The sequence below is a fragment of the Macrosteles quadrilineatus genome, unplaced genomic scaffold (genome assembly GCF_028750875.1).
Source record: "Macrosteles quadrilineatus isolate MER2022 unplaced genomic scaffold, UCM_ALF_1.0 Scaffold_1__1_contigs__length_201487025, whole genome shotgun sequence".
Classification (NCBI taxonomy): Eukaryota; Metazoa; Arthropoda; class Insecta; order Hemiptera; family Cicadellidae; genus Macrosteles; species Macrosteles quadrilineatus.
In genome coordinates this window covers 166,781,631-166,809,369 of record NW_026542594.1, presented here as the reverse complement: position 1 = coordinate 166,809,369, position 27,739 = coordinate 166,781,631, and the positions used below count along the sequence as shown (strand labels likewise).

General features: G+C 37.1%; 4 protein-coding genes across 5 annotated transcripts in view; 3 read left to right on the top strand and 1 right to left on the bottom strand.

Moving 5' to 3' along the window:
• The first annotated feature begins 1,519 nt into the window (after positions 1–1,519).
• On the top strand, positions 1,520–5,570 carry LOC129002405 (zinc finger MYM-type protein 1-like). Its single transcript, XM_054430187.1, has 4 exons — positions 1,520–1,733; positions 2,483–2,668; positions 3,250–3,444; positions 3,598–5,570. Exons 1-4 carry the CDS (start codon positions 1,520–1,522, stop codon positions 5,568–5,570), a joined length of 2,568 nt encoding a protein of 855 aa, XP_054286162.1.
• Positions 5,571–7,210: 1,640 nt separating this feature from the next.
• Positions 7,211–8,227, top strand: LOC128983132 (N-acetylglucosaminyl-phosphatidylinositol de-N-acetylase-like). Its single transcript, XM_054402304.1, has one exon. It carries the CDS (start codon positions 7,225–7,227, stop codon positions 8,179–8,181), a length of 957 nt encoding a protein of 318 aa, XP_054258279.1. The 5' UTR covers positions 7,211–7,224; the 3' UTR covers positions 8,182–8,227.
• Positions 8,228–8,902: 675 nt separating this feature from the next.
• Positions 8,903–19,133, bottom strand: LOC128983131 (selenoprotein S-like). The gene is made up of 5 exons (XM_054402303.1): positions 18,878–19,133; positions 17,929–18,072; positions 17,260–17,366; positions 16,261–16,393; positions 8,903–9,109 (listed from the first exon to the last, which is right to left on the bottom strand). Exons 1-5 carry the CDS (start codon positions 18,960–18,962, stop codon positions 9,027–9,029), a joined length of 552 nt encoding a protein of 183 aa, XP_054258278.1. The 5' UTR covers positions 18,963–19,133; the 3' UTR covers positions 8,903–9,026.
• A 5,790-nt stretch (positions 19,134–24,923) lies between these two features.
• Positions 24,924–27,739, top strand: part of LOC128989212 (G protein-coupled receptor kinase 1) — a 105,736-nt gene continuing 102,920 nt past the window's right edge. For both annotated transcript variants that reach the window (XM_054411095.1, XM_054411087.1), the window contains exon 1: positions 24,924–25,338. In XM_054411095.1, the coding sequence (XP_054267070.1) occupies positions 25,226–25,338 (113 nt within the window). In that variant the 5' untranslated portion in view covers positions 24,924–25,225. The remainder of the gene's footprint in view (positions 25,339–27,739) is intronic.

Sequence of the window (27,739 nt, the reverse complement as noted above, 5' to 3'; positions counted from 1 at the left end):
AAAAAAAATTAACATGGACCTTATGGGTTGCCATGCTTCTGACGAAATAACAACAAAATTTAAACAGAAAATCAAAACAAATGGAAGAAATTCCAATCACATGTTTTATTTACAGCGTGGGGTGAAAATAGAGAAGTTTGCACAATACATGTTTATGAGTTGAGGTTTTAACCACGGGGCGACCTCTAGGTGTGTGGATTATTTAAAAAATCTTAAACTTCTTTCAGAGAATATAGAACACATCTTCATGTAGGCTAATATGTCTTTATAGTAGTTATTTTGGTACTATTTATTAAAGTAGGCTTAATCTAAGCTATCATAACTTAGAGATTCTTACTCCTATGAGCCCAAGATTTTTGCCCCTGGGCGGTACCGGTGAGTAAGTCACCGGTACGTGCTCACTGGCCAGCAATATAGTGGGTAGCTGAGTGGTTTAAGAGATGTGTTCGCCTGGTCTGCAACTCATGAGGAGTTTACCTATCTGTCGGTAAAACTGGTCAGCTCTAAACTTGGAGATGAACTCAAATCAGACATTTCCTTTTTTATGTGTACAGTATGCAGTGTTTCCATTCGCGGGATTATTATCCCGAAAACGGGATTTTTAGACCTTGAGCGGGATTAAAACGGGATGCGGGATAAAACGGGATTTTCGGCTGTGACGACTATTTTTATTTTTTTCTACTTAATTTTAGAGAAAAACTAACTCAAATTGATTAAATACTGTAGCAAAATATAATAGTGATGTTTAAACAACTTTTTAAACATGATACGTAAAGTATAATACTAGGTATTGTACAAAAATATCATGCGGGATAAAACGGGATTTTTCCACAATTTGAAAGCGGGATAAAATGGGATTTCTCGACCCAGTAAGCGGGATTATTTTTTTGGTCGTGTGGAAACACTGACAGTATGTCCACTAAAACTTTTTATATTAGGTAGAACAAATTGAATTTTGCATTCCCAATCGAACCAGATCACTTGAAGTATTCTACAAGAGATCTTATCCCTACAACTATCTACAACACTCTCCTCTTCCCAGATTGATGCGTCTTGGCAACATGGTATAAACAATTTTCATAAGAGAGGTGGTAGGGGAGGGTGATAAAAAAAGGCATGAATAAATAAATCACAAAAGTGGACTCACAACTTTACAACTTGTGGTTTTGGAGAAGATAAAAATAAACTTTGGTGGTTATTGAATCTAGTTGGTGTACACTGTACATACTGTATGTACATACACAGTATATTTTTTATATTTTACAAATTTCTACTTTTTTATGTTTTGGGGTAGGTACGTTTAATGCATGAATCTGAATGGGGTTAGACCTTTATAATATGAAGCACATAATTCTTAAAGAACGTTGGCACAAAAATTGTCTCTGAATAACAGTCGGGATATGTCACACAATTTTAAATAGCGCCTCTGCACCATAAAGCTACGCGCGCACTACGGCGGCACGGCACGGACGGGCGGCCGGCACAGCAATTTTTAAAAGTTAATAACATTGAATGTAACATGAGTGCGCCTGTACGGCGGGACGGCCAGCAACGGACGTTCAGCAGCTTCCGCCGTTTGTTAAAAAGTCCGGGAGACAGAACTCTAGGACATTTCCGAGCTGCTGTACCGCCCGTGCCGCCCGCACCGACCGGGAGCACTGCACACCGACCGGGCGGGCGGCACGGGACTTCCGCCATTCTCAACTGGTCTCCGTCAAAGTCGCAATGTTTTAGTGTGTTGTATACTATGTTTACTACATAGATGTTAGTAAGGTGATTGTTCTCGTTGAGAAATATCCGAAACTGTAGAACATGCGACTTCAGGAATATTTTAATAACATCCGGTGTGAACATATATAGGCAGAAATATGATCTATTATAAAAAAATCAGGTAGGTTTTACACATCATCCTCTACAATATCAGGAAACAAGGTGTGGAACTCTCAAAAACTTAGTCCTTTTCTGTTTATGTGGTGCATCCAAAATCTTTGCTTCTGCCTTCTTGTCTCCTCTTCTTCCTCAGCTAAAATTAAACCTACTATCACCACTTTATCTCCATCCATCTTTACTAACAAGTTTTAGCTCGCTGACTATCGACTGTCCTAATTTGCGGATGTCCCGTCCCGTCCGTCCGTGCCGTGCCGCCCTAGTGCGCGCACCCCCTCTTAAAAATGCCGCCCGTGCCGTGCCGCCGTAGTGCGCGCGTACCTTAAGTTATCACTAGCTGTATACTGGTTTAAAATAATTCATTCATTAATCTTAATTGTTTACAAGGCTCTGATCGGATGGTTGCTGTTTGGTGAGTCAGTCTCAACAATGTGGTTTGTTGGAACTTCCCTAATCATTGGAGGATTAGCATTACTGGCTTCTGATTCTGCCAAGGAGAAAGTCACATGATTAAGTTCAGGTGTGTAAAAATGTTGTAAATTGTCTTTACAATGAGGCTTCTGATGTTTAAGTATAGCATTTCTTTGTATTGAAGGTTTAATGACCCCCAAACACGGCAAACATGTGACGGTGTTGGCGGCGAACATGCTCACCCGTCTAGTGTGGGGTCTGCAAGCCTTCGTACCGACGAGCATGTTGGGCTCAGCGCTTGGCTCGTCGGACGTCACAGCCATACATCGATGGTCACAGCCAGTGGCGGCGGAACCAGGGGGTCAGGGGGGTCAGTTGACCCCCCTGAAATTTTAGGAAGGGTCAGGGGGGTCAAGGGTCAGGGGTTCATATAAAAAATTTAAAGATATAAAGCATTCCGTACTGTATACGTTTATTTTTTCGGCCCAAGAAGAAAAGTATAAGTAGGCCTAATAACAGTTACTGAAGATAAGTACAAAGATAAACAATTTAGTTATTAATAATAATCTATTACATTTATTATGAAGGGGCTTAATACTCACAAAACCTTATAAACGTAATAATTAATTTAATTGATGTTCATGATCGTATTGGAATTTTGGAGAGTTAACTAACAGGTAACACTTGAATTTCGCACTGAGTATTCGTCATAGTCAAAGTCGGAACTTAAGTATGTACCGTACGGTATTTTCGCCTAAAATATGATAATTATGGAGTAGTACGATATTTTACTCCTGGAGAGTTGGCAACTCTTCATGCCGTATGCGCAGGGAGGTTGCGCAACACACCTAACCTAAAACGGGACCTTGTCGCTGTCAGTTCTATCGGTGTAAGTGATGTTTTTATGATGTCATGAGTGGTTTGTTCTTCAATTTTACAATTTATCTGCAGCAATGAAGAGACAGAAAATCACGAACTATTTTAATAAGAAAACTAAGGTTGACACATCGTTAAGTGAAAATGGCTGTGGTGAAAAACAGTGTGACACTGTGGTGCAAAGTAGCCCGAGTGTTAGTGTTAGTCCTAGAGCCAGTGACTCTGCTCCAGCTTCAACTTCAACACAATCTACGTTTGAAAGAGATGAAGGTAATGAACCATTTCAACCCTTGACTATTAAATACCCAACGAAAGTTATAAGTGGAGTAAATCGATCGTTTAAACCAGAGTGGTATAAAAAATGGTCGTGGTTACACTGGAATTCTGAATCTGAATCAGTAAAATGCTTTGTTTGTATGAAAGCAAAGAAGCTTAACCTAAAGGTTATATCCAAAACGAAAGTAGACGAAACATTCATTATCAGTGGATTTTCAAATTGGAAAAAAGCTTCTGAGAAGTTTTCTTCTCATGAAAGCAGTGAATGCCATAAAGCGTCAGTTGCATCCATAATGTCCTTCAACCAAACTCCCATTACGGCACAGTTGTCTAATCAAATAAATAATCAGATGATAGCTGCACAAAAAGCCCTTATTAGCATTGTATCTTCAATTAAGTATTTAGCCAGCCGTACCATGGCACTAAGAGGTCACGGAGACAATGAAGGAAACTTCTATGAACTTTTGCAGTTGAGAGCAAATGACATTCCCGAACTGAAAGAATGGCTTCAACGAAAAAGAGCGTGGCTTACTCATGACAACCAGAATGAAATCCTGGAGCTCTTGGCCTTAGAGGTGATGCGGAGACTCAATAATAGCATAAAAGAAGATGAATATTTTTCCTTAATAGTAGATGGGACAACAGATGTGTCGACAAAAGAACAAGTTTCCTTATGTATAAGACATGTCAATGGTGACTTTGAGGTTTCTGAAGACTTTATTGGTTTATATGAGACATCTTCGACAACTGGGGAAACTCTGACCAAAATAATACAAGATGTACTGTTGAGGTTAGACCTGAACATAGACAACTGTCGTGGACAGTGTTATGATGGGGCTGGAAATATGAAGGGCCACATGAAAGGTACTCAGGTTCGAATAAGTAAAATAGAACCCCGTGCAACATACATACACTGCTTCAATCATGCGTTGAATTTAGCTGTTATCGATGCTACTGGGGCTGTACCCGAATTCGGAAATGTTCTACAAAATGTACATGAACTTGGCAAGTATTTCAATAAATCTGCTAAAAGGACAGATATCATGCTTCACCATAAATCAGATGACAATCTTGCCTTGACTAAAAATACTAAGCTAAAACCTCTATGTCCTACAAGATGGACAGTGAGACTGAAGTCTCTACAAGCTGTTAACTCACAATATGAGACTGTTCTAAGTGCTTTGGAAAGCATCAAAACTGAAGATCCTGATCCTACTGCCAATGGTTTACATTCATTTTTTGAGAAAACTCTCACACTGTTTCATTTAGAACTCGGTGTTTTGATTTTTGAAATAACAGACGAGCTTGCTAAGAAACTGCAAATAAGTGACATTAGTATAACCTATGCCTTAGCCCAAGTTGACAGAGTTAAACAACGTTTAACAAAGTTGAGAACCGATGAGAAGTTTAACGAACTATGGGAGAAAGTGAAGAAACGAGGGGCAGATATGGATTTACTCCCGGTCACTCTTCCACGTGTTCGAGCGCCTCCAAAACGACTAGAACAGAAAAGTGATGCTTCTCCACCAGTGACGTTCTCCGGTCCAGAGACTTATTTGAGGAAACAGTACTTCGACGTTTTGGACAACTTAAAGTCAGACATTGATTATAGATTTCAACATCCCGGAGTCAAAATATACAGAGACATTGAAACTGTTTTAATGAAAGCAGTAAACGGGAAGACAGAAGAAGTAAAAATTGAAGTGGACAATATATGTGACCATTTTAAAACTGACTTGGACAAGAAAAAGCTTACAAGCCAATTAAACAGTCTACAAGATTTACCAAAAAAGAAGGAAGTTAAAAGTGTACGTGATTTTGTTGTGACTTTAAATAGTGAGCCTCAAGAAAACAAACAATTTTTGTCTGAAGTAGTAAAGGTTGTCAAGTTACTGCTTGTCTTACCAGCGTCTGCAGCAACTGCAGAAAGAACCTTTTCTTGTCTTCGTCGCTTGAAAACGTGGCTGCGTTCCACGATGATGCAGAAGAGATTGAACCATCTTGCCATCTTATCCGTCCATAGGGACATTGCTAAATCTATTGATGATAAGCACATTGCAAGAATGTTTGTCAATAGAGTTGAAAGTCGCTGTGCAGTTTTCGGGAATTTCAAAGACTGAAGTTCAAGTTAGGGCCTACTGAAGTTCCATCAGCAGAAGTTTAAAAATCTAGTAAACTTGTAGTAGGCTAATATCTTGAGATTCTCGTGTGGGATTTTACTTATTTTAGCAATAATTCATCAAAAAGGTTTTGTATTTCTTAGTAATTTTATGTTGTGCCAATACAATGTTTGTAATGTTTTTTGTGTAAACCATTATTTATCCCCAGTGGACACACTTACTTGGTTATACCCTACCGTCTTACTTTTGTGATTAACTATAATCAAGCAGCCAATTTTAATTCAACTTATTATTAATTCAGTTTTGAGGGGGAGGGGAAGAGCCTGCTGAAATTACGCGAACACATAAATCCCTAGGGCCTAGAGCTTGTAAACATGGATTGAAACATTAGATGTCTTTGGAATACTCTGAGAGTGAGAAGCAAAACATAACTTTCAGTAATGTTGCATCGAAATTTACCGTTACTGAGTGATTCATAAATGTAATTGTAAAATTTACTCTTCTCTGTCGTCTGCAGCAACTCATTGCTGGCAGCTTTAGTAAAGTCTGGGCACCAGTACTTCATTTTATGTTTGTTTGAGATGTATGTGTATTATTTATTATAATGTTTTTACAATGAACAGAGTAGCGTCTTTGTTAAATTGTAAATTTTCTTTGTTACTGCTTGAAGAAAAATGTTCTTCAGGTAGCCTAAAAACACGTTTTAAGGCTTCTATTTTTCAAAATTTTCCCCCCCGGACCCCCCTTCCCCCTGGGGGGTATTCCATACCCCCCAGACCCCCCGGATGTCGACCTCCACCATAGGTTTCTGACCCCCTAACAAAAATTTGCTTCCGCCGCCCCTGGTCACAGCACGAGAGAAGCAAGACTACTGTGCGGTGGCGGGAAGCAAGTTCGCGAGCATGCTCGACCGTCTGTTGGACACGCTCGCGAACATGCTCGCCCGTGTATGGGGGCTTAATATTATACAACAGGTGCTTTGTGTTAAAGGATCGTTTGTTGGTAGCTGGCTGACCTCATTGATAGAGAGTTCATTCTGTCAAAAGAAACACAGAACCCACACAAAATATTTACTGGCACTCTCTCACCTCTCAGCATTTTAACAAGGGAAGGCTTAAGTTACCGTATCATAAAAGACGCCTCCGGTAACAATTTCACTATTCTTGCACCAAGATTAATTTTATCCAGCTATGACTGCTTTTGCAAAAACAACCTACCATTTTGAAGGGTGCTGATTTGATTCCTAGTCAGATCAATTCTGTACCCAGAGGTGCCATTTGTCAATCAATTGATGTTTTCTTACAAAAGGTTAAAGTTAAATAGTAGACCAGTGTTTGGACCATCAACTATAAAAAAGTTTTGTACAAAAGTTTTAAATTTTGCTTAAACCTAAGCCTGAGTAGCCCACGTAACTTCCTTTAAACAAATGTAGAATGACTGCCTCAAGTTATTATATTTGTAGGATCTTTGCTATTTCATATTTTACTGAGTACCTGTTATAACTTTGTTGTCTTCTGTTATTATTTATTTCCAACCAATTTCGGTCCTAAATGAATAATTTATCTCATTTATGTACTTGATAATGGACCTTAAAACAGATTAAAATCTAAGTTTGTTTGATTGTGTATCTCTGTTTCAGATAGTGCAAAAAGTGATGACTCATCCATCAGGAAACGAAATCGGAGAAACTACAAGCATTGTTCACAACAGCAGTTTCGTATCTTTCATAAACTCAAAATTCTCCTCAGTTAAGAATTTTTTTAATGTTGTTTACAATTATTTAAAGACTTCATTTACCATATCCAACGTGAATATTTATCCAACATTACGAGCCATAGCAACTCAGTTTGGACTCTACCTGACGGCTTATTTGGTTTTTTGTTACATTCTGTATTTGATTCGTGTGTCGTTTCGTAACCGTTTGATGGAGTCAAAATATTTTGTTTCTTCGGCAAAAAGAATATTGTTGATCATAGCCCACCCTGATGAAGAATGTAGGTTTTTTGGACCTTTCATTTTGAGGATGGTAGAGAAGAACAAGTGTCCTTATTTGTTGTGTCTAAGCAATAGTGGTGTAGACGGAAAGAGACAGGTGCGCAAACGAGAACTTTGGATGAGTTGTGAAGTGCTGGGAATAAAACCGGAGAATGTTTTCTTGTGCTGCAGCTCTCTAAGAGAGGAAAGAGGAAAGTGGAGAACTGAGAGTGTTGCCTCGTTGATACGGGATTACGTCGAAGCTCTCGGAATCGATACAGTGGTCACATTTGGCAAATTTGGTATCGATAGACATGAGAACCATATCACTGTATTAAGAGCTATCAGTTCTCTCAATATCAGAAAGCTATTGCCTATGAAGTGTAGTATATTTTTGTTAGACAGCTTGGGGATTATGAGAAAATACTCAAGTATGATTGATGTAATTTGGAGCCTGTACTTATCTAAAGATGAGAATATCTTCATTTTGTCATCTTATGAACACGAACAGGTGCAAGATGCTATGAGGATGCATAAAACCCAGCTACATTGGCATAGGAGGTTATACATGAAGTTTTCTCGTTACACTTATGTCAATACATTTCATGAACTACATCGTTATACATTACCCTTTTAGCAATATAAAGTGCTTTATTTTTGGATTAAAATACTGTATACACTTATTTTTTTCAAGTCTTTGTGAGTTTCCTCCCCATTTCTTTGGGATACTGATCCTTTAAAATAAAAGAAAGAGAACATAATACTGGGTGACAATTAAGTCTGGAGCCTTTTGTTTAATTTTTATACCACAATAGAAAAAAAATACCAAAATTCACACGATCTCACAAATCTCAAATATTTATTATAGTCTCCAAATTATAATTTCCCCTTAAAATTAATTGTAGTATCTTAATTTTTATTTCAAGAAATTCCACAATCACCCCAGTTATAAGTTTTAATCAAGTGGGCTATCAAATCCCCTTGTAGTCCCCTGCAATTTCTGATTTGAATTTGATAACTTTTTAACTGAGCCAAACCTAAAGTCAATCTGTTGTTTGACTATGGCATAGTCTCACTAAATATCTTAGCACGAACAATTAAAAAAGAATAGTAAAACACATCTTCAATTAAATTCTCTTCAAATAAAAAAAAAAGGATACAGCTGGTTCATGCAGTTCTGTCTTCTTCAGTACCTATCTCATGGGCAATGGCCATTGGCCATAGAATATTTCACTTAAAAGAAAAGGAAATAAAAATAAACAAGTAACAGTTTTAATATTTTTATTTGGTAAAATGTGGAATAAGTAACAAAACCAAACTCGTGATGTAAAGGTAACAAAAGTCTCATAAACATAGTCTTTTAGGCATTAGATCAATTTATTATAAAAACTAGAATTTATATCACAAATGCAGTCACCCTATGTTACTTGTGTGTACAATGTTAAGCTTACGTTAGATTTGAGTTTCAGTGTCGAGGTTGGATTATCCACAGCCCCCGCCAGGACACCCCCTACGAGGGGGACGGTAGCCGCCACTGCCCCCACTTCCCATCAGGGGGTTGTATTCTGCGGACATAATGTTAAAAGTTAGGCTCACACATCTCAAGCAGCTGAAATTATTGTTATAGCATACGAAAGTGGAAATAATGTGCTGTGGTGAAGTTGTGTTTAATCCCTTTGGTTCCAGGGATTATTAAATTAATTTAACCATGCATATTTTTTCATGGTTTCCCCTCATCTTATGAACCCAAAATTGATAACGGAACATGTCAGGTATTCAACCATTTTTGTCGAGCTATACCTTTGACTATTGAAACATCTAGACATTCCATCACCATGTTAATGTTGTCGCCAGTTTATAAATAAAAATTGCCGTGGTTGATGTGAGCCACTGACAGATTGTGCTGATGTAAATTACTAATTTTTGTTGAATTCACAAACATTTTTAAGAAGTCAAAATAATGGAACGACTTATTGTGAGCTTTGGTAATTGATATGACCCATTAACAGACATGCTGAATTTTAGACACTAGCCCATTCTGTGACAGGCTCACTTAAATAGGCTCTTTTATAAAGAAAAATTGGCGACAGCAAAACAGGATGTTTACTTTAGTATGCAATAGCCAATGGTTATACTCATACTGACCAGTGGCGGCGATTGGGATTGAGAGGTGGGGGGACGAAATCTAGATCAGGGTGGCCACTCAAAACAGATTTTTTTATTCCCGGTTTTTTCCCGGTTTTCCCGGGTATTTTTCAAGGAATTCCAGGGCGTATTGAAGTCCTATTTTCATACCAACAGATGAAAATATACTGCTAAATTTACTAATTTCGTAAAGACGCATTTTAATAAGAGCTGAAATAAAAAAAAACTACCAACTCATTCGCACAATTCAGCACGGAACTGACGCGGACATAGTGGTTATGTTGTACATTGTACAGTTTCTGATCGTATTGCCCGACGCCCGCCCGCCCGGATACTGCCGGCTGTCAAGGTCAATTACCCTCCCTCCTCGCACCCTCCTCCCGCCACATCGAGCACCGACCCCAATTATCTGAGTAATACGTAGTAAGAATGTTGCGTCTGTCAAATAGCTCCCACCCCGTAACAATTCATGCAAATAAATATTGAAATGAATACTGATGTGCAAATATACATACGATAGTAAATTAATAACGTGTGTATAGTATGATAGTTAATAATTCAAGACATTTATTACTTAACATGAACAAAAAATAAAAAAATACTAAAATATAAAATAATAACTGTTAATTAGTGAGTTATTAAAAGTTCTAAAAAAACAATTATATGTACCAGTAGAAAAAGAACATGCAAAATAAACATACAAATTATACTTACAAGTATGATGTAGTTGATTCCACGTTTGTGGCAGAGGAAAAGATGTTTAAGACTTTTAAATAGTTTATATAAAACACTTAAATCACACTTAATTGAAAAATAAACGCAACTTATAAAAAAATGTAAGCTGTCAATGGTTTACTCATTTGTCCTAGAGTAACGTTATTAGAACACGATTTTAAAAAACTTAATATGTACACAATATAGAATCCACAAAATATACAATCCTAAACTTATTTATTCAAATTGGCAATTTTTTCGTCTAGTAGAGCTGCCTGTTTTCTTGCATCTTCTATGATTCTTGCTTTCTTCTCTTCCAGTTCTTTTTTTTCCAGTTCAGCTTTCCTTTTAAGTTTTTATGCTTTTTCCTCTTCACCGACTTCTTCTTCCTTTTTTCTTAAATGTTCTGTATAAAGTGAGTGAGCGTTTCTTGCACAATGCACGAGCTCCTTAGTAATTTCAAATTGCTCTACCGGGACACCAGCTGTGTTTATCCCATCATAAACTTGGCGCAAAGCGACCAGACTCTCCTCTTTCAGGTTTTCTACAATGCATTCGGAGTTGATAGAAAAACCTCGCTCCACGGTGGAGTTTCCGTGAGACAGTGTCAAAATAATTGAACAAAATTCAGTCAGATGTTTGTACTGTTCTGTCCCTCCGTTATTGGAAATAATCTCAAACAAAAACTTGTCCAGTCGGACCTGGTTTCTTTTGTACTTCTTGCACAGTTGCATAGTTTCTTCAGAGAGGAATATTTCTCTATATTGCTTCTTAATACAGTCGGCTTTTATTCCAGAAATTAGATTTTTTGAAACAAAAGACTCCAAGCAGTTTGTCAATCTAACCTCAGCAAGTGCTCTATCGAAACCAATTGTTCCTGGGTCCAAACAAGAAATGTATTTTGTCAAACTATAATGCAGTGGAGATTTTTCCATGAGTTTCTTCGTCATGGCTACAATAGCCGTTCTACATTCATTTCGGAAGGTTAATACATCCAATTGTGTTTTTTCGCCTGAGTTTCTGAGGGCATCACGTGTAGCAAAGCCTATATCTATAGTTTTGGCAGGTTTCAGATTGTCATTAGTAAGCTGGATTTTTTCTGCTCTGTTTTTAGCACTTTTCAAAACATCTTCCTTTACAATTCTTTCCATAAACGATAACACTAGTGAATTTAATTCTTGGTACAAAAAAGGTGCCATCGGCTGGTCTCCTTGGAATTCACGAAGAAACGGCTCTATCATTGAGGCCATAGATGAAAAGAATGCGAGTTTAGGCATCAACATTTTATCTTTAATCTTTTCCTTCACAACCTTGAAGCTGTAGGAATTGGGTTCTTTAGTCGTTTCTGTTACGTACTTAATTACGTTGGGCAAGATTTTCAATGCCCTTTTTGCTACAGGTCCACTTTCAACCCATCTTACTGCACAAAATTGAAGAGGAAACAATTTAGATCCTGATAGCCGTACATATTCAGACCTTCTGGCAGGTGAGTTTTTAAATAGATTATACAAAGCACGTAAAAAAGTGATTATTTCCCATCCTGTGCTATTTATTCCAACTTTAAATGCATTGTGCAATGTGTGAAGGCCACAAGTTCCTATGTTTAGCAATAAGTGACTGTCCGGTATTTCTTTTAGATAGGTCTCTAATTCTGTTAGCATTTTCAAATTCACGTTAGGACCATCCATTGATACTTGAATGACTTTTTTTTAGATAATCTTTCGGTAATATGCCAGTCAAGGCATCCAACAAGTCAGAGGCTTTCGAATTTCCTAAGAAAACAGAGGAAAAGTAGTGCGTTTCAATCTGGGATTTTTTGGAAAATCTAAGGTGTATGTCCATTTGTTGTTTTTGGGACACTTTATTCAGCGCTTCATCAAAACAAACAACAATGTATGACGCATCTTTCAATGACGACTCCAGCTGCCGCCGGAAGTACGGTGCAAGTCCAAACACAATGGTGTACCCTATTTTAGTTCTCTGTAGCTTGATTTTCCCAGCTATTTCGCTATCTGGAAATTGCTTACTAAACCCAGCGGCTAGTTTGGCTGCAGTTCTGAAAGATATATGATTGAGAACTATCTGCATAGACCAAAATATCTCGGATTTTGTAACGGATTCTGAGAACAAGAAATGTTTTAGGGCAGGAGTATTTCTTCGAGCTAGCTGATCTTCTGGTGTACTGTGGGGCGAGGTCTGTGGCAAGGCAGTGGATTGTGTAGAAGGGCCAGGATCAGTAACTTGGTCACTAACAGTGGCTGTATCCGTATGGAGAGAAGAGGTGCTGGCTTCATTACGTTTATCATCAGAATTTCGAAAAAACATCCTAATTTTCAAACATTTTTCCCGGTTTTTCTCGTTCAAACAATGTTTTGCTGACTTAGAATGGCTTTTCAGGGCGGTTTTTCCCATGCTAGCAATGTTAATGGTAGTTTTGCACCAAGTACATAATGCGGAAGTATTTGAACGTGGATCTTCCTTTACCCAGGGAAAGTCCAAAATATATGAGGATCGAAAAGTTGTTGTACTCGGCTTTGATAGAGACATGGTTATCTGAAATAAAAAGAAAATCGCGTCAAATACGTATCTAAAATTATTTAGCCACTTGGTATTAAAAACTTGTATTCCCCTAAAGCTCGCGATAAGCAGTTCATTACGTAACGAGATACCATATTGCGTTCCATGCATCTCCAATAATTGAAGTTGGTTACAAAAATGAATACAAATTTATATGTAGTATGATTGTTCAGGGAACGCGGCTGGCTGAAGGGTCGTCGACCCTACTCACACACACGCAGGCCTCTCTCTCACACACACACACGCAAGGGATTAGGACGGAACAGACACCTGTCGTGTGACTCATCACTGGCTAAAAGAAATTATCTATCATTTTTCTTTAATTTTACTATCGTTGATAGAATCGGTTAATGCTTTTGGCTTCAGCTCAAAATGTTAAGTAAAATGATACCAAACAATATATTTTTTGCTTGCAAAATGTAGAAGTTACGAATATTTTTCTACTATTTCATTTTGTGATAATTTCTTATTTGGACTCATTTTACATGGAATTAAACATCAAATTTACTAACACTAAGCATTTTACAGTATATCTAACTTAAAATGATTTGCTACTTTGAGGTATCATACAACATATGTTATATTTCTAGGTAGTGGAGGGGATCGGGGCTTTTAGGCGATTTGGGTGATGGTGTGTGTGTGTGTGCGTGGGTCGGCTCACTCGCAGGTAGGGCCGAGCTCCAGCGGCTTTCAGTTAAAAATCGACTATATATTGAGGCCACCATTCTACATCAGAGTATAATATTTTTAATGAAAATAAAATTTTACATCTTCTACTACAGTGACATATCTTTCTCAAATAACAAAACCGCGAATAAATACTGTAATCAGAAAGAATTCAAACAGCATTTAAAGAGCACGATTATTTCGTGGCGTAATGAACAAGAACGGTTCCCTGCTTCTATTTAGTTATAGAGGCGCGGGTACAATAAAATCCGGGAGGGTACGATATTTTCGTGTCGGCAAGAACTGGAGCGGTTCCCTGCTTTTACTCTTTACGTCTATGTTAACATGTGTCGAGTAGACTTCAAACAGTGAAACCATTGACTATCCTTATCAACAGATTGCACCACATAATTTTGCTTCAAATTTGAACATTACATGGGAAGTCTTATTTTGTGTATAGGCAATAGTGGTTCACGGATTCGATTTCATAAACAATAGTAAAAAACTAATTTGTTTAGGTATTACAATTAATTTATTACTCTTGTATCTAAAGGCTAATAAAAATAAAAAATGTGTGCATTGAAGAATTTTTAATTCGTTATCTAAAATAAGTAAGACAGCGAGAAAACAAGTTTTTAAAACCAACACCAGCATTGAAATACCTAACGCTAAAAAAATAATAACAGCATGCAACTTAAATGCAATCTAATGTTGAGTTGTTGAATGAGACTCCAATAAGCACTTCTTTATTTTAAATATAGAGTTAAGACTTGAGACTTCTAAACTCAGTAAATAATAATAGGATAATAGGATGGACAATAATTTGTAGTTCTCTTAGCATTTTATTTTTGCTTCACAACACAACAGTGTCTTAGCATTATTTTGCTTCACAACACAACAGTGTCTAAATCTAAAGTAATGTATAGGCCTACTAATAAAAATACATCAATGAGTACCACTTACCTTTGGTAGCTAAACACGGCAAAAACGAAACTTGAAACTATGTAAGAACTAGCACTACAGACACGCATGTCGTAAATCACAGAATCAGGAAGTCGATGACCGACCGCCCGGCGCCCGCACTCGCACTGGCACTGCACGTTGTTACTTGTGAGGTTTAGGTTAGGGGGTGAAGGTCAAGACTCCAGCATAATAACAAATGTCTCTGTCTCACTCACACAGACTGTCGCTCACGCTCACTACACTATGAGGCGGGGGAGGGGACAGGGCAGGCGGGAACAACCGACCGCACGTCACACGCCAAAATATAGGCGATCAGTACTCAGTAGTTGGTAACTGGAGGCAGATGTACATGTTGAATAGGGATGAGCATCGATAGGTCAACCATCGATGTTTACCATCGAATATCGATAACACCATCGGTAACATCGTTGCAAAAACATCGATGTTTTTCCAGTTTTTCATCTGCTGTTTATGAGTACAAACACCAGATAAAAACCGGAAAAACATCGATAACCATGTTTTTGCAACGATGTTAAAGATGGTGTTATCGATATTCGATGGTAAACCTATCGATGCTTATCCCATGTACACTGGAGAGTTCCAGTGTACATCGATATCTCAATACTTGGACAAAACATCGATGTCTCGAAAACATCGACTATCGATGATCATTCCTAATATTGAAGAGTGAAGAGTAAATCAAGGTCGCAAATCTTGCATAGCAACCGTGTCAGACACGTCGCTAATGTGTTATTGTGCTGCAACTGCGTGTTTGCTTGTTCATCGTAGCATTTGGGGTACATTTCTTGTTTAATTGTCGAAGAAAAATACTGATCCACAATAAATTAAATATTTCCAGGTTTTTACTCTGGATTCCCGGCTAATTCCCGGTTTTTTCCCGATCACTAAAATTCCCGGCTAAATCCCGGTTTTCCCGATTTCCCGGTTGAGTGGTCACCTTGTAGATTTATTGTTGATAGAATTCTATTTTATAATTTTGATAAATATTCCTTATAAATGTGGGGGGGCGACTGCCCCCCCTGGCCCCCCCCCCTAAACGCCGCCTCTGATACTGACTGTTGGTAAATAGAAATTTGGTGATGTCACTCGACTGCTGTTTGATATTTTAGACTTGGGAGCTCAAAGGGTTTGTGTAACATATGATAGAACTAAATAATTGAGTCTTGAAAATTGAAATACACGTCATAATAATCCTACTCCATTTTCTTACTCATAGTTTTATACTTCCAGGATTTTATCAATCAGTGTCAATAGAAACAGAAAATTAAAATCTTTAATTATAGTTGTGCAACCGGCTTAATTTACGGCTTAATTATCCTAAACGTTTGTGTAATCGAGTGGAGATTTTATAGTTGGGATTGGAGAAAGTATCTGTAAAGATTGTTTTCTTGAAAAATCAAAATATCGTTTCAATCTCATAGGATGATCAAGATGTCACCACTCATAAATAATTGAAATAAAGTAGCCAATAGAACATTTTTGGAAAAAGGGGTGTATGTGGACTAGTACACATAGGTGGACAACAAGAAAACGCCTGGAAAAAGCTTTTAGAACTAAATTCACACACCTTTTGAACTGGATTTTTTCTGCTTACCCTTCTTAACTGTTTTATACTATCTACTTATCTTACCCGGACGGTAAGGCTTCGTTGTAGAGCTCTTTGTTTGCGATGCATTCACTGCCGTGGTTGCTTCTCCATAGCCTAGCCTCTGCCCACCTTCTCTACTCGACTCTAGTAATGCTGCTCTCTTTTGTTCCTCCTTCTAAAACAAACAAGCTTAAATGTAAACCCTTGATAGCTAATGGAAAACTATCTCGATACAATCAAGACCTTACTCATCGGTACTATGAGACGAAAACCACACAACATTTCTCTAACTTTTCCATATCAACTTACATGCAACATTAGGTTCTGCATGGTAGGTGTTTTGGTTTCGATTTTGTTGTGTTTTTAACTCTAAGATTCCAAATGAAACAGAAACTGATATGAATTTTAATGTCTGTGTGTGAACCAAGTTCCATTCCTAAATCGACTGATACAAAAAATAGCCAATACTTAACTATATAGTGGTTTAAATTACCTTGTTACTGTCAAAACGATCCTTTGTAGTTAGTAGACTACAGCTGTTTCATGCTACGAATGGAGCACATCATCAGGTCAGAAGAATGTCAAGTAGTCTTCATATTCCTCGCAGTGGAGTTCGTCAAAAGTTTAATAATAAATAGAGAACAAAACACATAACACACGGAAACACGAAACATTTATATTGGTCGACCAGACGACGGTAACAACACACGTGGTACGGCGCCGTGTGTTATGTGTTTTGTTCTCTATTTATTATTAAACTTTTGACGAACTCCACTGCGAGGAATATGAAGACTACTTGACATTCTTCTGACCTGATGATGTGCTCCATTCGTAGCATGAAACAGCTGTAGTCTACTAACTACAAAGGATCGTTTTGACAGTAACAAGGTAATTTAAACCACTATATAGTTAATTCAGACGATCCAGAGGCCATTCCACCATGACCAATACTTAAGCCAAGGATTGCTAATTTTAGGTACTAGCCTATGTGACAGAGTGATTAATTTGTTCTAAAATATGTTCATTGGAAAATTAACTTACTTCTTTCATCTTAGCAGCATGTTCAGCAGCTTTTCTATCCAATTCTTCCTGCATTCTTTTCCTGGCTACTTCCATTTCCCTTTGTCTTTGCTGCAACCAGTCTGGATCTAAAACATACATATTAAAACTACTTATACTCCTTTCACAAAATTTTGGCGGTTTGAGGGAAAGCAATTCCATACCTTACCCTGCCCCTACATTTAAAACAAATTACAATACCTAGAATTCTTTAGCTGGGTGCATCTCATTGCCTCTCATTTTCTCTAAAGAAACCCAACTTTCATAAATATATTCAAAGACAAATTTATTAATTCATCAGCATTTTCAGAAAATGTGAAAATATTTGGTTTCATTGTTACACTAACAGCACTATTAGGCCTTATTATTCATGGGAAATCGAAGCATGATAGGGGGGAAATTTAGGATTTTTAGGAGGAGTAATAGTTCTTGGTAAGGTAACTAAGATGTAGTTCTGGTAGGAACCTAAAACGGGAAATCAAGCACTATCCGACAAAGAGAGAAGGAATAAGTTAAAAGTTATTTTTTTTTGTTATTTTTATAAAACAAAATTACTGTTTTTCATATTGTATTTATGTGGCAAAGTGATAATGCACAAAAGAAACCCTATTGCTATGAATGTGGATTTAAATCTGAAAGAAATTAACTTACCCTTTTTACATTTAGCTTCATATTCTTTTTCAGACTGTTCTCTATATCTCTCATCCAAGTAATTACGAATTCGATCCCAGTAGAATATAATAACCAGCCCGATGATGAGGAAATACCAGCCGTAGGTGACAATGAACTCAGTGACTGAAATAAAAAACAAATTACATAAAATAATCAAATGTAGTTAAGTTACACATAATAATTTTTAAGTTATCATATTTTCAATAGACCTAAGCTATACCTATACAGCATTTTATCTTTGTCTTAGCCTAAGGAACAAGTTCACAAAATATGTCCGGACAATTTGGAAACACCATGTATAATCATCGAATACTGTTCCAACAATTTCCAAATCAAAATCAACACAAAAATCATTCAAATCAAGATTAGGCTATGACATGTGAGTTTTTCATGTGCGTAAATAGCTACGCCACCGTGTATGTTATTTTTCCAGGAATGGATGTTGGCAAGTTTACAGTCACCTATTTTTGAGTAAAAACTCGATTCTTCTTGAAAAAGCCAGTGCTCATTTATGGCAAAGATATCAGGTTGAATAAAATCCATAAAACTCTCCACTAGATTAAACTTAGTTCGCAGACATTGAACGTTGAGGAAAACACAAGGTCTTATAAACCTATACGCCTACAATTTAACTTACAGTAGGCCTAGGGCTATACAAATTTTAATGAATAGGCCTAGTGTTATTTTCATTTTTATTTTCCACGGCAATGCCATTTACATAAAAATCAGTTAAGATTATAATAAGATTTGGGGGCATCAAAATGAAAAAGCAAATCGGTCCCTGGCCTAATTGGCTAAAAAGACAAGTAATTAGGATAGTCTACTTATTCCCGTCCTCGGTACCTAATCGCCAAAGAAGTAGTAAATTATGTATAAAGTTAGGCTGGTAAGGTAATGAAAGTCAGAAATGGTTTGTGTTCACACTAACCTTGATCGCATATATTAACCAAAAACGAAGGCGGACTTGGTTGAAATGATTCCGAGAATTCTTGCTGTTCACTAAGATCATCCATGCTGCACTAAGTTATATTCAAATTAAATGGCGAGTTTCAAAGTTGCAAACAGTACTTTTCACTTTTCACCTAATATCCGGCCTTGGGTCCTGGTCCTGACTTCTGAGTTGGAAGGTATAAAAATTAGTGTATTTCTTTTCCTATCTACCTTTTGTTTTCCTCCAGCAGACGGGTTTTCTTCTAGAATGCAAACTGCTGATGTCATTATTACGTCAACACCACTCCACTGACAGTTGGTTATTTCTTGATCCAAGATTTACAGCTGTTTCTTTTGGTTACTTCGCAGTACCTTGAGTTTTGTAAAGGTAAGTGATGTGTGCATGACAATATGACGTCATAAGAAAGTATGGTCTTAGATTAAATATCCTCATTGACAGTGTAAAACAGTGTTGTCACAGACTAGGGGAACTTTTGTTTCCCTTTTAAGGAAATTATTGTTTCCCTAGTCTGTAGTGCTATGCAGCCAATTGAAAGCAGCCGTTTTTTCATCATGACGCTTTTAAGGATTGTGAATCATTTTGAGTAGCACGTTAAAAGTTGAGTCTAGATTACACTACTGCATACACTGGAACTCTGTGTGGCCGCACTGTGGTTCTAGCTGGGTAGCTCAGTGGTTATAGTGCTCGCCTAGTGATCATAAGGTTGCCGGTTCGATCCTGAAAAACTGTGTAGCTTTTTGATGGTTCGAAACTGGACATGGACATAAAGTTGCTGCCCTTGAGCATTGGGCTATTGGGCATTCAATAAATGGCCCTGACTTATAAAACAGCTGGTGTTAATATTGTTTTCCTACAGTCACCCGACAAAGTTGGCTTCCTTGTACTGTTTATAGTACAGAAAGCTGCTAGTTGCTGCATATTTATACTTTGTCGTACGGTTTCTGATATTTGGGTTAAAATACACACATGGATAGTTTCCCTATTTCAAATGAATACGAACACACCGAACACCACTTTGTAGTCCCGTCTGTGCTCTTGCACTCGGTAAAATGTTGTGGATCTGCAAGGTGAGGGAGCTCGCTCCGAGGAACTTATGCTGCAGCACAGGAAGCCACCAGGATGTGTACTTCACCTACTATTCTTCTTCAACCTTGCTTACTATATATAGATCATGGAGATTATTACTTCTTCATGTGCTTTACACTTACATACTTGAATACTGCGTCATCGGTGACCGACAAAGTCGGAAAAGATTGCCTTCAAATTTAAAACCAAAAAATAATAACTAATTATAATGGCGGCGCGTTGCCAAAGAGTGGTGTGTCCCATTCAACGAATACAGATGAAAGGAGCATGTTTTATCTATGGTCATAGAAACATACTCCTCAAGAGGTCTGCGCACCAAATAGTCCCTCAGTTTTGTCTTTAAAAGCCTTCACGTCCAGCTCGCGCACTTTAGATGGAAGTGTTTTATAGATCATTCTGGTATAGTAAGGGTTTGGGTCCAGGCAAGACGGCATCTAGGCAGGTCAAGGAGATGGGCATTTCGTGTCTGGTATGAGTGTTGGCCCTCACGTCCACTGTCGAGTAAAGTTTCGCTGAGTTTTCCTTGAGTATAATACCATACTATTGAGGATGTATGACTGTAGACAGTCAGAATCTTTAGATCCCTAAAGAGAGGCCTACAGTAGTCATGGTACCCGGTGGACGTAATCACCCTCAGAACCATCTCCTGAAGGAGCAAGAATTGTCATATGCTGCAGCTGTATGACCCCAGAGTGGGATGCCATAGCTTACGTGGCTTTGAAAAAGAGCATGGTATATACAGTCATCAAGGTTTAGATATTCAGTTTCCTCAGATCCCTGCCTCTGCTGGTGTCGTCTGCAAACAGCAATGTTTTATTGTTTAAGACCAGATCATTTATAACGATAGTGAAGAGGAGGGGGCCAAGAACCGATCCTTGGGGAACTCCATGTCTCAAAAGCTTCACCCCAGAATTAAGTCGCACCGCCGAGAGACACAACTTGCTTTCTACCTTCTAGATAGGAGATGATAGTTTGCAGAATTGCAGGACCACGCCAGGAGAAAAGTTTAATTCAATAATAAATTTAAAAATGTATATTGTAAATTATTTTCAATCAATCAAACAATTGTAGAAGTATCAGTTACAGCAGTTGGTTGTGTACAGTAGATTGCTGAGTGTAAACAGTTTTGTGCTGCTTCTTGCATTCAGTAAGTTCAATCCCATGTAGCACAGATGGTTGGGCCAACGTTGGCCAACTGTGGGACAGTTGGTCGATGGTTGGTTGGAGCTTCCACAACCAACCAACCGTTGTCCAACTGTATATCTCGTAGTTGGGCCAACCAATATTTACAACTGTGGACCAACATTGGTTCATTGTTAATGAAATACATTAATATGCATTGCTGGGTATCATACATCAAGCCAACCGTTGTCCAACCGTTTTTCACTCCGTTGGACCAACAAAAGTATGGACCAACAATGGTCCATAGTTGAGTTTACACGACTTTCATTCTCTGGGTCTAGCTTTCACAACATAATTATAATAAAATATCTGGTTTTATAATACCTTTATCAGTTCCAAAAGTTTCCAAAAGTTTTTGGAACTGATAAAGGTATTGTAAAACCAGATATTTTATATATTACAGTTCCGGCGCTACAACAATAAATTTTAATAATTTTAATAATGCAAATATTTTTTAAATTAATATTCTTTAACTTATTTGCAACAATTTAAGGGGAAAGAGTAATTAATCATATAACAGGCAATTATAATAGCATTAACAATCTAACGGTAATTAATTAATCATTCAAATACCAGTATCCTCTCTAACTCCAAAAAAAAATTATGATGCTTTAACAGAATCATATTATACTGTGTAGTATCAAAAATGTTTGAAGTATTGCGACCATTGCAACTGTCGGCTACTCTTTCACCACTTGAAAACTCTCTATATCAGCAATCACAGATAGCTCAGTGGTAAAGTAAGAGGCTCATAAGTCGAAGGACCCGGGTTCGAGACCCGTCTGGGCCAAAAAAATTTTGTTCTAGTTTTTTTCAAAATTTGTTTTTATGAACTATTTAATCAATTTACTCAACTAATAATTATGATTTTCGTACTAAATCTTTATTATTTTGTGTGAAATAAAACGGTTGGACAATGGTTGGCTAGAAAACAGTTTAAAGAGGTGACATTTCTACCGTTGGCCAACTGTGTGGCTCCACAATTTACCAACGTTGGCCCAACCATCTGTGCTACATGGGATACCCAACAAATTGCTGATCATGGCCTTACCCTATCTCTTTGCAGCCAAATTGAAAAACACCTTCGGTGGTAGACCTTTACCAATCACTCACACTTCCCTAGGAACCAGCGCCGGATGGCCAAGGTAAGGCCGTTATCCCTCTTACTTTTAAACTTGATATTTTTGGACTTAGAGCACAGATAGTTTTGAAATACTAATAAAGACACTTAATACTTTTTCATATTATAAATTCATACATTTTGTTACATAGATTTATTTAGTGAAATGTATAATTAAACTTAAAAGTTCAACAAGGCCAATATATATAATACATTATTTTAATCCACAAGCGCTTTCAGAAACTAACTATGTTTCCATCGTCAGGCTGTGTTTAAAAACTACAGTAGTTTAACAAATTTAAATTAATTTACTCGATTAATTGTATCTTCACAGACTCTACTCTATGACTTTAGAGAGGGCAGGCAGTATGACAAAAATAGGCCTGTAGTTGGACAGCACTGCTGTCCAGATACAGCAGAGTTAACAGCAGATAAGCAGTCTGCTGTGACACAGCAGACTCATACTGCTCATACTATGAGCACTGCAGGCTGCAGTGGCGTAACTCATACTGCTAACACAGTACTCACAGTGACACAGTGTCACAGCAGTATGATGTGTCACTTTTCCTGAATACTGGGATGCCCCGAGCAGTCTTGAGCGCGTCAGAGAAGCATCCGTTTCTCTGACAGGTTTACGTTAGTCAGTCGTGAGTGGGTCCACGATGGTGTGGATGACAGCCTTCAAAACAGAGCAGAAGACACCAAAAACATACTGGCTATTTGAGCTATTTAACTATCTAGCTTAATAATAAAGCTAGGGCTCACCTTATATTCTAATGATTTAGGCTGCAGAATGATGAGACATCCAGGAAAGAGGCCGCCGGAACTAGTTTTTCTAGTGGGGCCTTGTATGCCACAACTTTGTCAGCTATTCCTGAGAAAAAGTTGTTAAAATCATCAGGGGAATCCTCTGTTACGGTATAAGGTCTAGGAGACCTGTGAGAATTAACATGCTGCTTTACAGGTGTTGGATGCCTCTTTTATCTTTAACTTTAACACATTGAAGCCTATTTTGCTTTGTTTACTTTACAACGATGGAGTCTTTTGGTTTGAAAATATAAAGCATGGAGTCTTTCTTTCCGTTCGGGGACAGTGCACGTCTTATAAAAATCAGATATAAAAATCGTGAAGAATGCATATGTAAGGGCGTAGTTTGCCAGTTCCTGGGCGTAGGTACCAGGATTTGTCAGTTTGTTACTAGAACGCGGGCTTTGGCCTACATGACTTTGAGATAATGATAATGCTCTACTACTTTCCTGTCGAAAGGTAGGGACTTGGAACAGCTCAAGGCGGTAACTGTCAGAATCTATGCTAGAATCTATATCTAAAGACTATAGTTTTCTCTTGCAAACAGGCTTTAATCGAATGAGAGTAAGATGGAAGGCCCATACAGCTTCATCTTCGGTTTTGAAAGTCCAGACTCACTGTGAAAGTGAAATTATGGAAATTATTGGATTTCTTGTAAGATCCGAAATTGACATGGGCCGAGCAAGTCCTTGACCAACCTTTATTGAGTTTGACTGTTGGGTTCGGTTTCCTACCAAGTAAACGCTACAGTACTGACTTTAATTAGGATCAAATCAATCTTCTTCTGATAACAAAAAGTAATTTGAGTACGTTCGCAGGAACACATGTAAAATAAATTATTATACATGAAAAATGGTCATATGAAATCACTTTGTCGTAGATATAACTTCCTCTTTGTTACTGTCAACTGTCGAACTGTCTCCCCAAAACTAGGCCTAGATAGTGATGGGAGAATCGAATACTTTAAAGAATCGAATACAGTGAATTCGTAGCCTCCCCTGTATTCGAATACTTTTACGAATACTTGTATTCGAACACCTTTGAGTATGCAAAGCATGGAAAATGAGTGTGTAATTCTTTTTTCATAATGCAACCGTTCTTTTGGCCACTGTTATTTCGTTTTACAGTAATTAATTCATTAATATAATTTATTCAATGTAATTTTAAATTATATGATTTTTAAAAGGTACATTTATTTTGACTTATACTTATTTCATGGTCAGTTACAGTCTTATTAATGTATTATTTTCTATTATATTAACTAATTAATATCTTTAATAATATGTCTCATTCATTTGTATGGATAATTTACATCAGATATGCATGTTATTTTGCCATGGAACTATATAAATCGGTTGTAGTTATAATAAATTCTATTCAAAAGCCCTCTACCAGTAGTAACCTAATATTTTAAATATTCTATATAATTTATTAATTAATTTTATTAATCCTTAACATTTAGAATATTATTCTAAATGTTAAGGATTAATAATAATCGTATGTAAATTATAGGGCTAATGGTAAAATTATAACGAATAGATGAAAACAAATGCTGCAGTCAAAAAAATTAAATATGTACTCTTGCGAATGCTACGGATTCGTAAGATATTCAAAAGGGAATTCAGTAGTTGAAAAAGTGTTGAATACATTTTTGAATCCCCCGAATTCGCTTTCTAGATTCAAGAAATCCTGCAAAATCTGAGGCCAAGAGTATTCACAAAAAAGTATTCGTACGAATCTGAAGTATTCGAATCTACGAATACTCGGGCTGTATTCGAATACTATTCGATTCTGTATTCGATTCTCCCATCACTAGGCCTAGATCAGTGATCCAGGTCCCAGGATCTGTCTCCCGTCTGTGTTCGGTCGTGCATATTTCGTGTGTTTTATTTAGTTTTGTTCTGTGTTTTGAGATTCTTAACATCAGAATTTCGGTAGTTTAATAGCTATGGTATCTACATTGAATGTGGAATATGTGAAATCGTGGCGTCAATAGAGAAATGTTAAGTGTTTTATGTGCAGTGACAGAATTCCCGGAACATGAAGTTTTCTGAGTGGTAGTGTTTGTGTGATTGGGCCATAGGCCTGATATTATTTTGAGTGAGTTCGTTAAAAGTCAGAGGATAAACATGGCAGATTTAGAAGCCGTATTAGCTGATGTCAGCTATTTAATGGCAATGGAAAAGTCGAAATGTACTCCAGCAGCAAGGGCCAGTAAGAAAATAGTCCTACCAGACCCTAGGTAGGCTTACCTCAAATTTGTACCTATTACTCATTTTAATGTGTGTCATAGTAGACCTAACTTATCCCATAGGCCTACATACCTTTTTAGTTAGGTACGGTATTGCCTTCAAATTTACATATGTCTACTGCCAAGGGTGGAAGTTTGAGGGATGGGCTATCAGATTTAGGCCGCCTACCTATTTACATTTAACTTAGGCCTATTAAGGATGCTGGAGACCAAAATATACTGCTGGGGGGTTTTAAGAATCAAGAAGGGTACAGTTTCTTAACTGGGCTGAGATGCTAATATTGATTGAAACTAAGTTATCGATTCGATTGGTAAACCTTCATGCGATTTTTTCACCATCAGCAAGTTTGGTTGATTAGGTTAGGTTATGCTAGTTTTATTTTATAATAGATATACCCATTTAAAAATATCGATTATTAATCAATATTTTCAATTCGATAGTTTCAATCAATATTTAGCATACATTAACTTAGCCCAGTTAAGAAACTGTAGGCCTACCCATTGAGAGTACGGTATGCTTAATTTTTTAATTTTGTATTAGGCCTAGATCCGTGACAAGGACTATTACTACTACATATTGTTTCTGCCTAGAATGGAAAACTCACTGGTTACTGTTTGCTTAGATCTTGTTAGTGTTTGTGATCGCATTGTAAATTAATTTATTGTTCTGTTTTTGTTCTTGTTTAAATGTTTAAATTCTTGAAATAAATAAATGAAATGAAATTAAAGGACTAAATGGTAAATAGGCCTAAGTTAAATATATCAGATCACAGCTCTGCCTTAATTTAGGCTTAATAAAACCATTCTTGATGTTGCATTTAATTTAAACAATGTAGGCCTATCACCTCAAGTACCGGTAACATAAAAAAATAGTCTAATGAAAAAATTGGGTATTTATTGCGAGGAATGTGACCATGGGAACCTATTATAGATTTATATATAGCCTATCACTAGAAACTAGATTTTTAGCTAAAAATAATGGTGCAAAAATTTTTCCGCGCTCTCAAATATTAACGGAGTTACGGCTAAGTTTTATTTACCGGTACTATGTTTTTTGACCTAACCTATTTATAAGCCTATGAAATGTTCTCTCCAGATACTTTATATATTACGTTAATTATTGTAATTAATTAAAGTAGAAGACTCCCTTTAAAAACCAGGAAATAACAGTGCAAAAATGTCTCAGAGGCCACAAATATTAACTAAGGTAATTTAAGATAATTTGTCGTTTTGATTTCTTTTATCTACCTTCTATTCTAGTCTGCTACTGCTTGCCGCATTACGGAATTACGGAACGGAATAACTGTTACTTGTAGAACTAGACTGAACCTGAAATGAAAATGAAAATACGAAATTGAAGAGAAGAGAATAAAAATAAGTCAATCAAGTCATTTAAAGTACATTTTTGTGCTACAAACATCTAAGAAACAACACGGCACTGAATAACTTATTTCAGAATGGTTTTATTTAGGCATGTGTGGAAGGCAAGTCGGCCTTATGCGGATTCGTTACTGTATCAAGTGTTTTAAAGTTAGGTTAAATTAGGAAGGTAAAGTGTAAATTAGGTTATAGTGAACTGAGTTGATAATTTATATTACGCACAGGCAGTTGTTGTGCAATTAAAATAGTGTGTTTAAACACAATGAAATCGTTATTTCATTTTCATTTGCACACTATTTTAATTACATTTCTTAAGTCATCCCTTCCATACAATAAGTTAATAGGCCTAATAAAAAAATTATATTGAAATGAAAGCGTTTTAAACTACCGATACCCTAACATTTAACTAACCAAACTTGCTGTAACATTTAAAAAAATCCCCACTTGCCTTTTCTGTTATGAAATGGAATTTTAAAATTCTACAGCAAGTTTTGTTAGTCCGTCCGTTTGTTTGGCTATGATACCCAGCAGATTAGGAACCTTCTCAGAACTGAATTCACCCTCTCGACCCGCTCGTCGGGCTGGCCGGAGACAAACAATGACTCACCCACTGGCACAGTCCCACAAATCTGTAACTTTTTTTCTTTTAGGCTAAGTTAAAATAAATTGTTCTTTATAAATTTGAATTCTACATGAAATTCCAAAAATAATGAGCCCAAACACTATGTGCATACTTACGATCTGAAAGTATTACAATTACTCTGTATCGTCACCAGCTTGTCAAACTTTCAGATCGTAGATATTAAGTAGGCCTATCCACATCGTGTTTGGACTCATTATTTTTGGAATTTAATGTAGAACTCAAAATATATACGAATAGGCCTACCTAATAATTTATTTTAACTTAAAATTAAATAGTTAGGTATCTGTGGGGCTGGGACAGAAGTAAGGTAGGTCTAGGCCTAAACTTTTTATCAATGGTCAGCCTGGCGAGCGGGTCTGAAGGGTGAAC

Bases quoted from the DNA above. Each gene is read 5' to 3' on its own strand.
- LOC128983131 (XM_054402303.1), bottom strand. From the start codon at position 18,962: ATGGATGATCTTAGTGAACAGCAAGAATTCTCGGAATCATTTCAACCA. The intron at 18,073-18,877 runs GTTAGTGTGAAC...TTTTTATTTCAG, and splicing joins GGTTAATATATGCGATCAAG to TCACTGAGTTCATTGTCACC. The intron at 9,110-16,260 runs GTAAGATAAGTA...TTATGTCCGCAG, and splicing joins AACGAAGCCTTACCGTCCGG to AATACAACCCCCTGATGGGA.
- LOC128983132 (XM_054402304.1), top strand. From the start codon at position 7,225: ATGACTCATCCATCAGGAAACGAAATCGGAGAAACTACAAGCATTGTT.
- LOC129002405 (XM_054430187.1), top strand. From the start codon at position 1,520: ATGAGTGCGCCTGTACGGCGGGACGGCCAGCAACGGACGTTCAGCAGC. The intron at 1,734-2,482 runs GTGTGTTGTATA...TTTGTATTGAAG, and splicing joins GTCAAAGTCGCAATGTTTTA to GTTTAATGACCCCCAAACAC. The intron at 2,669-3,249 runs GTCAGTTGACCC...ATTTATCTGCAG, and splicing joins GGAACCAGGGGGTCAGGGGG to CAATGAAGAGACAGAAAATC.